A 12,321-nucleotide genomic window follows, 5' to 3' on the forward strand; every position below is an offset into this window, starting at 1 on the left:
AGATTAAGCTTTGGCTTAATGAACATGTGACTGGTTTGATCTTCTATCCAGACCACTCGAACCTTCTCTGTATCAGCATTCAGAATGTTTCGCTTTCTTATCTTTTGTGTGTTTACCAGGGTAGCACTTTTCGCTTCCTTTAAGAACTTTTCCTCTGCATTCACATCTTGGCTGGTTGGTGCAAGAGGCCTAGCTCTCGGCCTATCTAGGCTTTCAACATGCCTTCCCTCACTAGGCTTAATCATTTCTAGCTTTTGATTTAAAGTGAGAGGCATGTAATTCTTCACTTGAACACTTAGATTAGGGACCATTGTAAAGTTATTAGTTAACTTCATTTCAAAATTGTCATGTCTCAAAGAATAGGGAGGCCTGAGGAATGAGAGACAGACAGAAATGGCTTGGTTGGTGGAGTAGTCAGAACACACACAATATTTGTTAAGTGGCTCATGCCTGTAATCCCAGCACTTTGGGAAGCCGAGGTGGGAGGATCACCTGAGGTCAGTAGTTTGAGATCAGACTGGCCAATACGGCATCATGATAACAATGAAAAAGTTTGAAATATTGCAAGAATTACCAATATGTGACACAGAGATGAGAAGTAGGCACATGCTATTGGAAAAATGGCGCCAACAGACTTGCTTGATATAGGGTTGCCACAAACCTTCAATTTGTAAAAAAATGCAGTATCTGTGAAGCACAATAAAAGAAAGTATGTGCATACTAGACTCTATATTAGGTGCTGGGGGCACAGTGTGAATCTGACAGACATATTCACTGTTTTCTGGAAGCTCTGTCTAGTTGAGGAGACAGACAATAAACAACGACTCAGCAAACACTTAATACACAATTTGCCTGGAGTAAGAAAGGGCCTAGAATCTGAGACTAGCTTGGTCTGGGGACATCCTTAGGGAAATGACAAATTGTTTTTTCTTTTTTTTGAGACACGGTCTCACTCTGCTGTACAGGCTAGAGTATAGTGCTACGATCATGGCTCACTGCAGTCTTGTCCTCCTTGGGCTCAGGGGATTCTCCCACCTCAGTCTCCGGAGTAGCTGAGACTACAGACGCACACCACCACACCTGGCTAATTTTTGTATTTTTTGTAGAGTCTCTGTTGCCAGGGCTGTTCTTGAACTCCCAGGCTCAAATGATCCTCCCACTCTGACCTCCCAAAGCACTAGAATTAGAGGCATAAGCCACCATGCCTGGCGAAGGAAATGACATTTAAACTGAAGGACAAGTAGGTGTTGACCAGGAAGAGTGAAGTGGAAAGAGGAGAAGCAGCAGAAGTACATACCAGGTAGAGGGAAGAGCTCCAAGCGAGACAGAATCTACTGTACCAGGACACAGATCCGCTGGCATATATATGTTCAATTATAGCAGCAAATAACATTTAATTTGAGGCTTTCTCCACCATAAGTGTTCATAGCACTTACTTCTGAGTGACTAGAGAACAAAACAAGACTAGCACAGAGAAACAAGAAGCACTGAAAGAAAAGATGGCTAATCATACTTAGAATAAGAAGTCTTGGTGCTGAAAATAAGTATGTGAAAATAAGCCTGCATAAAATAAGCCTGGATACATTTGGCATCCCCAGTGTAAGCATCCATAATCTCAACCACTGGCAGAAACCTGTCCACTAGCCTAGGACATTGCCATCAAGCAACTCACGTACATGCACATGAGCGCACACGCACACCCCACATCAGAAGGAAAAAAAAAAACCCTTGCCAAAAAAAAAAAAAAAATCCTTTTGAATTGGGTTTTAAAATGGCAGACGATCACTGCTATTGTTCCCTGATTAAGGCAGATCAGAGGTTTCCATTAATCCCAAGGAATAACATGTACACTCCCTTAATCATATTTAAAATAACACGTGAAGTGATTTGACATAATGGCAATTTATTTCCTTCATTTAACACAACAAAATTACAGGGTACTGCATGAGCAATCTACCTGGCAGCTAGGACTTCTGATTCACATGAGCAAACACAGAACAAGGACCAGTCACATACGCCTATGGTAGGAAAGTGACTGAAACGACACAAGAAAGGGGGGAGCCTTCCTAGAAATTTTCACTCACAAGCAAGTTAAAGAAAGAAATTAGATTAGGGAAAATATCTCTAAAAAAAGAGACTGGTTAAGGTCTGGCACAGACAAGCATGATGATGGTCTTTCCGCCAGGCCATCCTCCCAACAGAACATGTCAGTAGAAGTTATCAGAAAATGTGAGACATTTGGTTATAAATTACCAATATTATAATTGTCATATAATGAGCTCCAATTATTTTCCAGATAATAAGGTAAGTGCTATGTATTCTCTCTAATACTCACCATCACCTGTGAGTATGATTTTCATCTCATTTCACAGATGAGAATCTGAGGCTTAGAAAGTTTAAATATTAACAACAGTAATGTGCATACTTCCACACGTAGCACTTTTTCTATCACTTTTTTCTAAGCACTTTTTTCACAGTTTCTCACACCAAATATAGCCTGGATTTCTAATAACTGTGGCAAACTTGGACCTGTGGCCACTCACTACTAGTGAACATGGTGAAACTTTCCTAGTATCCTATTTTCCCACTATGTAAACTGATATCCCTGATAGTGGCTGGTTCTCAATTCCTATAGTTCTACATTGGGGCTCAGAGACGACAACTGGTTTATAAGGGGGTAACTTCTCTTAAAGTTGCATTTTTACTTAGATCTTAAGCTACATTGTTTGGGAAGTTTTTAAAAGGGGCTAATAGAGATTCCAACTCTCTTCCCTCCTGCCCAACTCCAAGACACCTCTTGGTCATGCACTCAGCTAGTGACCTTGAAAGCAATCCTATTAGGAGTACAGAGGTGGCTCGAGCCTCTATACTGTTGTTCTCAATAATGATTTTAGAATGACAGATTCTGCTGAATCTTGGTATTTTAATATATTTTTACTACTTTATTAGGCCTGCAGCTTTAACTTAGAATGAAGTTCTATGTTTTGGGGAAACCATATATATTCAAGATCAAAACTGTTAAGATAATTTTTCTTGGTCTATATTCCTGAACGTCATTCCCACTCCACACTGGACCTGGGATTGTAAATTCTTTGGAATCCAGAAAGATTCTGTGAGAATGTTCTTACTAACAAACCAATGCTGGGCAGATAGCCTGGAAAAACAAAACAAACAAACAAAAAAACCCCTGCATTTTACAGTTAGCATAAATGTCAAATGGTGCTCTGGTAAATATTTCAAACAGTGCCTTATGTCCATCTGTGACACACTTTGGGCCTCTGCATCTGAGTCTGGGGTATAATGGGGCATGACTTATCTTCTGAATTGGCAAATCTAGAACATAAACGTAACATAACATATGGAAGGTGTAACATAAAGTGGGTTTTTCCTAAATGTCTAGATGATCTGAGAATTAAGATGAAGTCTCTCGGTAAAATCATTTTCATTGCTGTTAAGTTTCTGCTAAATGGAAAACATAGTCAAGGTGCCTGGAGCCACATGGATAATTTCTGTAACAACAAATTAAAGTTGCTCTTGGAGACACACGGATGTTAATGGAAATGGACATTCAATTCAAACTCAGACTATAATCTTTTAATAAATAATATCTAAGAGTTATCAGCCAGGAGGCTCTAAGCAAATACTTAATTGTGTTTGGTTCCTATGATTGGAGGAGTCAGCTCTTTTAGCTCCATCAATTATAGCTCTGGAAACAGGCACACAATTTTTCAGTCTTTTAGTTTTATACAGCAAGCAAATTACATTTTATATTGTACCTCACTATACAAAAACTTTGGATAATAAACACAGGTTAAATCATGTTCCTCTTGTACACAGTAATGTATGTGGTAATTCTTACTTATATAACACAGAATGCCTAAGGAACAGCTGTATTCTTTTATTCAATAGTTACAGAGAATCCAATGAGTACAAGACATACATTAGATGATGTGGTCCTTGCTCCATCCCCTATTATTTTTATATAAATATTTTGAATAAAATATTACATTTAAGATCTCTTCAGCAAATAAAAATTTATGCCAATCAATTTGACCTCAAGATTTCCTCCTCAAAATAAGGATCTTTGATACCGTTGTCCTAAAATATATTTTTGCCTCCCTAGCTGTTAAGTTTTACAGCTAAAACCATTTGCCTAGCCCTAAAATGCCACACATAAGGACACTGGGAAGACAATGGTGCAAGCCTTACAGAACAAAAGAGAAAAAGAAACAAGGAAATGTATGAGAATGATTCTATAGAGGCATTCACATTTCTTATTCTAAGACTCCTCTTGGAAAACAAAAAGATTCATGACTTAGAAAAGGACATTACAGTTGCTAGATCATCACCTATCCAATAGGAATATAAATGATAAACACTAGATTATATTGCATTTGGAAACCTTAACTGGAGGAAATTCTACCTTTATGGTGGAAAAGCCAAAAGAAGAGAAGTCGCTGCAGGCTCCAGAAATACACATTTTAACCAAGTGGGGGTGGGGGAGTACAGTTTCTCAGAACCACTGTGTCCTGATCTCAAGAAGAAGTTGTATTTCTTTACAATTTAATCTACGATTAGCTAACAAAAGGGACAGAACGTATTATTAACCTTGATATTCACAAAGTGGTCAATTAATAGCACCTTATAGCTATATACCTTTGTTTTTCCACCACAGAAAAATGAATAGCATGACAGAAAACACCAAAACAGGGTTGGGTGCAGTGGCTCACTCCTGCAATCCCAGCACTTTGGGACATCAAGGTGTGGGGGTCACCTGAGCCCAGGAGTTGGAGACCAGCCTACGCAACAAAGCGAGACCCCACCTCTACAAATTAAAAGAAAAAAAACAGCCAAGTGTGGTGGTGTGCACCTCTAGTTGCAAGCTACTTGGAAGGCTGAGGAGGATCACTTGAGCCCAGGAGTTCAAAGTTGCAGTGAGCCATAATTGTACCACTGCACGTCAGCCTGAAAGACAGAGCAAGAGTTTGTCTCCCTCAAAAAAAAAAAAAAAAAAGAGGAGAAGAAGACAACAAAGAGATAATCTCTGGTATACTATTAGACAAATGCAGTTTGTTGGAGAGCAATATGATTAATGTATCAAACACAGAATTGTCTCTTTCCAAGTAGTTACCTTGAAAGGACAATTCTAATGCTATCAACATTTCTTAGAATTCCTATATTATGAAGACTTTCAGAATCTGTAAAAGTTATTTTAAGTGTTAAATTTGCCTTTGTTTCATAATGTTCCATGTACTCTGGAAGGTACAGGGTATAAAAAGGATGAGTCCTGGCCCTTACAACGCTTACAGTGTTTGTAGGAAGGAAGGGCATGGATGTGTGCATGGATGATTTCATTACACTGAAGTAAGTGTCAGGGCTGAAGTCAGTACAGGACTTCTAGTGCCGAAGGAGCACAGCGAGGGGCTGCCCTTTGTGCCAGGAATGAGGAGGCTGGGAGCAAGAGAGGCGGTTTCCTGGAGATGGCACCCAAGGAAAGTCTGGAGAAGATGCCATGTGATCTGATTCTACAGAGTAAGTCAGAGTTATCCAAATGAGAAAGAAAGATGAGGAAAATGGACAGATGAGCATGAGTAGGACACAGAGGCATACAAGAACATGACGGAGCAGGCAAATGCAACAAGTACTTTGGTGCTGCTGGAGCACAAAGTGCAAAGAGTGGCAGGAAAGAGGATGGAAAGGGAAAAAGGGACCAGCTGGCAGGTAGTCTAGGTGCCATGCTAAGGGGCTTGGACTATTCCTTAGGTCAGGGGTCACAAAAGCAATGACTACGGTAATGCAGATAACTGAGGCAGGCCATGTAATGCATATCCTAGAAGAGGGGCCCTGGAGCACGCAGGACCTGTCTATAGCTATGGTGACAGCTGCTACTTCGCTCCAGCTGATGACTGCTGGGAAGACGACAAGAGTGGCTGTGTCTTCCAATTTTTCAAGGGAAGTTAAAATCCAGATTATCAAAAAATCAGTTTCTAAATGTTGACTCATAAACACCTGCAGGAGACAAATAAACATAGCTATAGACTAAATACGGCTCCAAGACTGCTAGTCAAGACCTCTGTTTCACTGAGGAGTTTATTTCTAATGCGCAGATATTCCCATTGGAAAGATGTCATAGAGGCATGCTATGGAGGATGGGTTGGAAAGAGGAAAGACTGAAAGCAGGAAGACCATGATTCACCTAGAAGAGTGATGAGTCTTTCGTCTTTTGAGGGAGATGATAATTTTGATAAAATCAAGTAAAAGTCATTTAGAGTCAAGTCTCATGAGTAAATTTAGTATTAGAGCTGCACATCAATCAGGTTTTATATAAAAACAAGACAGGAGTATAAAGTCAATCAGATGACTGCTTTAGGCAGTTCACAGAATGGGTCAGGAGACCATTACAAAGCAGAAGTTGTAAAATATATTGTGTAATAGTCATGAAGCCTCTAGAAGTGTCTATCTGCAGGTAAACATTGTGTGGATGTCTCGCTTCTATAATGACATTTAAAAGATGCTTTGCCCATTACTCTATGCTCCCGCCTTTAATGTCTGAGGTCTTCAACCTCAGCCAGACATTTGGGATGGGATAGGAGTCTATATCCCTTAAACGTTCTGTTTCAGATTAAAATCTTGAGGCCAATGTCTTCACAGTTGGCACATACTTAACATTTCCACCACCCTCATCCTCTTCCTTTCCTGACTTCAATTTATACTCTTGCATTATTTGTACATATTTTTCTTCCTGCACTTCTGTGAGCAGAAACCATGTCAATTATCTTTGCATTACTTCCAAAAAACCCCAGCAGAGCAATCTGCCACAGAGTGAGCATTTCACAAATGCTGGTTTAGGAGGAAAACGCCTTATTACTTAATAATCACTGTGCTCAGCAAAATTCACCATAAGGCACGTTTGCCTTGAGACCTATCCAAGGGCATTTAGTTACTGCAGCACCTAAGCAGTCTCTTCTAAGCCAGTCCTGAAGTCAGCATTACAAGGAGGCTTGAGGTTCTGAGGTATAAGAGTATCAGCATAAGCCCAGCTCGCTCCCAGTGACTATTTAATTACTATGGTAATAACAGTCAGGTATGTAAAACATTACACTCCTACTGATTACATGGAAGAGTAATCACTTCTTCAAGACTTATCTAGTCTATCATCTAAACAAACTATTGCCACCCCACCAGATAACTATGAAGCCACCATAGAAACCCAGATGGTAATCTCCACGTTCACTCTTACTGAGTTATTTGATGTTTGCCCAACAGTATGGTACCTGAAAAGATGGTACTCATCATTAGCCAGGATAATCCTGAATGGAAACATTCAACTCATCAAATTTAGGTGGTAAACTTCTTTACTACCAGTAAAAAAAAGAAAAAAAAAAAAAAAAAAGAAGGATACTAAGCATGAAGACCAGGTTCGGATACCAGGTTTGGGTATAGTTGGCAGATTAGGCCATGGGGTGGGAAAAGTTTCTGATTGTCTATCATAATAGTCACACACAAAATATAATCTGTATGTCATCTTGCTATGATGCTTTGGGAATAATTGATATAGAAAATAAGAGATGGCCAAGCACAGTGACTCACGCCTGTAATCCCGGCCCTTTGGGAAGCCAAGATGGGAGGATCACTTGAAGACAGGAGTTCAAGATCACCTGGGCAACACAGCAAGATCCCATCCCTACAAAAAACTTTTTAAAAAATTACTTGGGTGTGGTGGCATGTGCCTGTAATTCTAGCTATTAAGGGGGTTGAGGCAGGAGGATCACTTGAGCCCAGGAGTTGGAGGCTGCTATGATCGTGCCATTGGACTCCAGCTTGGGTAACAGGGCAAGACCCTGTCTCTAAAGAAAAAAATAAAAATAAAAAGGGAAAAAAAATAGTCCATTAAAAGGTGCAACAAATGATACAGGCAACTAGTGACTGGTAATAATAATAATAATCAGAACAGTGCAACAACATTTAAGTGGAAAAGGAAAAATGAAATTATCTACACATCCAGTTTTCTGTGTTCTAATGCAGTAAAGAGGCTGTCTGCTCCTTGATGTTCTTCTTAATAACCACATTCATTTCAGGACCCAACCATATCCAACACCAGGAAGCAGTAAGGACGAACAAACCAGAGAAGACACAAATTCAGAACGTAACAGCTCTACAGACTAGAACTGTGTTGTCCAATAAGGTAGTCACATGTGGCTATTTAACTAAAATTTTGTTTCTCAGTTGCACTAGCTGTATTTCAAGCTCTGCAGCTGTGGCTAATGGCTATTGTATTAGACAGTGCATATACAGAACATTTCCATCATTTTCCATGGAACAAAGCTGGACTACAAAGTGAATATTCCTATTGTTAAGATGGACCCAATGAAAAATTCAGTCAAAGCCAATAATTTTATTCACTGAGCATAATTAGAGATACCCAGGGTTATCTGGTTATTTTATTGAATGTGTCCTAGAGACAACTGATGATCCACAGAAAGTTTGGACATCCTTATCAGCACAGGATTTTTTTTCTCAGTCTTCCTCCAATACCCACCTTTGCCCTCCCCACCACTGTGGGTAGGGATAGAAAGAAAAATGGTAGGGGGTCAGAAACTCCCTGATTAAGTCTCTTTTATCCAAGAAGCTACATAAGTTGCCAAAATAAATAGGTTTTAGAAGCATCTTCTTTCCTCCCCTTTCTCTTCCTTTTAAAAAAATACTAAAAGGCAACTGAACAAAAACAACAACAGGAGACAGGAAGAGGTATTCAAGAAAATTATTAAGAAGAGGACAGGGCGTGGTGGCTCACGTCTGTAATCCCAGCACTTTGGGAGGCCGAGGTGGGAGGATCACAAGGTCAGGAGTTTGAGACCAGCCTGTCCAATAATGGTGAAACCCCATCTCTACTAAAAATACAAAAAGAAATTAGCTGGGCGTGGTGGCGGGTGCCTGTAATCCCAGCTACTCGGGAAGCTGAGGCAGGAGAATTGCTTGAACCTGGGAGGCAGAAGTTGCAGTGAGCTCACATTGCGCCACTGTACTCCAGCCTGGGCAACAGAGCAAGACTCCATCTCGAAAAGAAAAGAAAATTATTAAGAATAAAATGGATGGTTATCTTAAGTTACTGTCCAAGACATGCAAGGAAAAGTACCACAAATCAAGAATGTTTCCAAAAATACCCCATGGGAACAATTCAACAAATCCACATTGATTTTAAAAGTTACCAACTTTTCAGAGGCAAAATGATTTGCCGCTAAAAATTTGAAGTCCTGAGTTTTCATCCACAGCAACACACTCTGGTTCAACGATCTAATTCACAGGCAAATAAAAGAATCACATTAGGTCACCTTCCAGTCATAGCATCACTTGAATTCTGAGGTCATTTGGTTCTCAGGAGCCAGGTCTGATAGTAAATAAAAGTCAACTACAGTAGTAAGATTCTACTTATTATTCTACTTTTCTGTGTACAGTCTCATAAAAATGAAGTAATATGCTTTTGGATTTAATGTAGACAGTTTCAATTATGTTTAAGAAAAGCAAAGAAAGATTCATTCAAGAACCAGGAAAAAGAAAACCAGGAGTCCTCAGACACTGGATTCCATTTAACACTCTTCACTTTATCATTGCTTAAATACTTGCTTTCTACTTTGTGATGCTACCTCTGCATCACAGAAGAAAATTTGCTATCTCAGTGACAGAATAATTTAAGTGCAAGCTAAAATTTAATCAGCACATAAAAGCAAGAAAACTCATAACCCATCTGTTTAAGAACAGCTTATATATTTTGGGGAAGGGAAAGCAAGACTTAGGATGCTGGAAAACATAAAACAAAGGCCTTAAAGCCCCTTTTTCAAAAATGCCTGATGTTGCTGTCTCTGGCTGATAATTACAGCCCTGGGAGGGCAGCTGTGAGACAATGCTGACGATGATGCAGTACACAGGCCCTCAAGAAGCTGGCAAGCTGCTGCTACCTTTCATACCGTGAAAGAACAACACAAGGGTCAGACTTCCCTTTTCTGTACCCTGTGCGTTTCAACTGCCATACACGCATTCAGTGACAAAGTTATCATCAGAAGTTATACAACCTCATGATCTGCTCCCTGCTCCCTAGCTTCACCCTCCACATTCGCCCTCAATGTTTGCTGTGCCCCTCTTTACTCTCGGCATTTTAGTAGGCATTTTAGTATAGAAAGAGAAGTGACATTTTGACCCTTTGCCTAGAAAAGGTTGCACTCTTGAGTCACTTTAACTCATCCCTTTAAAGCAGAAACTCACTTCATTAAAGTAAGCAAAAATTATCTGAGGCACCTAAGGAAGGTGGGGAGATGTTCGCTTAAACCTTGATAACTCAGTATTTTCTCCTCTTGATGAGGACAGAGTGACTGGTCACTGTTGAAGGGAGCATGGGAAAAATTAAAGATCTCTAGGCCAAGAAAGGAGTTTAAGTCAAAAAAGGCAACTGATCTGAAATATACCAAATCTACAAAAACTGTTTCCCATTTCATGCATATACAGCCCTACAGAGGGTATAAACACTACCAGCAAACCGTGCTAGGAGGTCACAAGCACTCCCCGGAGCATGCACGAGCAGCACAGTTTATAAAACGTTCTATAGGCAGTGTGGGAGACAAGGGCTGGATCTGGCTCCGACCAAAGGATGGAGCTAATGCATACCTTTCGGTCTTCTGGAATTTCCATTCTTTTGCTGTTCATCTTCCTCATTAATGGTGAATAAACCAAGGGGAATTGGCCTTGCATTGGTCTTCTTCAGTCTCTCGTGTCGGAGAGCTGTAGCTGATCCAGGCATACTGCTGCTGCTTGTTTTTTGTTTTTTTTTTTTTAATTATTATTATATTAAAATTATATGCTTATGTAATTGCAGCTCCCAGGAAGCTGCTAGTTCCTAAGCTGCCTGTTCATTTGAGCACTTGTAATAGATCCCCTATGGGTAAACAGTTTGCAAACAGCTGACAGATAGTACCAGCCACTTGGCAACTGAGGCCCTGCAGTTCCCCTCACCTAGCAGCAGCTTCCCCACCTCCCCTACCAGCCCCCTCCCACTGACTCCCCGACAGGCACATGCGCTGGTGATTGCTCAGGCGCATGCATGCACGCGCGCGCGCGCACACACACACACACACACACACACACACACACACACACACTTTCCAGAAAAGCCCTACTAAAAACACGCAGGGTCTGATGCCTCCCACCACTGCCTAACCTGTTCAATCAGCTTCTTCCTGCTGCAGCACCTTTTCCCAGTCTTCTTCCTGCTACCGCACAGTAAAATATTCAGCACACAGCAGAGAGGGGAAAATATGATACGCTGCCGTTAACAGTTGCCCTGACAACCCTGACATATCCTAATCAAGGAGGGCGGAGAGTGGCTCCATCTCCCCAGCTGAGAAGCCGCAGCTTGCAGGATGCTGGGTTCTGGGAACTCACCAGCAGAGGGTTACTGCGTGAGGCCGCTGGGCAGCTCCCTCTTCCTCTCAGCGGCAGAGCAGCAGGATGGGAGGAGAAAGAGTTTTGCTTGCACAAGCAGCAGTAGACTCCTCAGTATGGAGAGAGAGGCCTGAGGAAGAAAGGCTTTTTCTTCTTTTCTGGGCCAGGTTGTCTATCCTAACAATGTTTGCAAGCCCCTGGATGAATGAAGGCATGGCTGGTACCCACAGAGCAGCTCCCTTTACTTTCCTGACATTCTTAACACCCCAGAGCATGTATAAAAACAGGGTTGGCAGCACCGGTCACGAGGGCCACCAGTGCCATGTCCCCGAAACCCTCCGGTGAAGACAGGCAAGGGAAGAATTATGCTGGCTCCCACCAGAGATCACAATGTGGAGTGTCTCCTCTGCAACTCAAGTTTCAAGGACAGAACCTATACTTGGGAATTCTCCAAAGGAGAAAAACCTGCCTCTATTACACCCAGCACACTCCCTACCCTTAGTCCCCACCGCTCTGGGCAGTCACTACCAGCGGTGCTGAGCGATGCTCAACACTTGACCCAATTTTAGTTATTTCTGGATCGTTTTCTTCAAAGCACAGAATCATGTGATTATTGTTTTCTCCTGAAATAAGCTATCTCTCTGTAAGACTCTTCACTTCTAGACTGCTTAAAATGTATGCTGTCTCCAAAAAAAATTTACAATAAATGACATTAAAACACGCCAACTCCCAAATTAAGAAAAAAAATTTTTTGCTTTTGCGTTTTAATAAAAATCAAGTCTGCTTAGCAAGTCAAAAGCAATCCTCCCACTCCCAAATTACTCCCTTACTTTTTCTCAGTACTTAAACCTACTTATCCAAGAGAGGACCCAAGGGAGTCTAAAGCAA

General features: G+C 41.0%; 1 protein-coding gene across 1 annotated transcript in view; it reads right to left on the minus strand.

Annotated features, from left to right (window-relative positions):
• Positions 1–11,045, minus strand: part of MAP7 (microtubule associated protein 7) — a 153,399-nt gene extending 142,354 nt beyond the window's left edge. The window contains exon 1 of the mRNA XM_017863425.1: positions 10,660–11,045. Coding sequence (XP_017718914.1) covers positions 10,660–10,792 — 133 coding nt within the window. The 5' untranslated portion in view covers positions 10,793–11,045. The remainder of the gene's footprint in view (positions 1–10,659) is intronic.
• Positions 11,046–12,321: the final 1,276 nt, after the last annotated feature.

The sequence above is a fragment of the Rhinopithecus bieti genome, unplaced genomic scaffold (assembly GCF_001698545.2).
Source record: "Rhinopithecus bieti isolate Rb0 unplaced genomic scaffold, ASM169854v2 scaffold_65275, whole genome shotgun sequence".
NCBI lineage: Eukaryota > Metazoa > Chordata > Mammalia > Primates > Cercopithecidae > Rhinopithecus > Rhinopithecus bieti.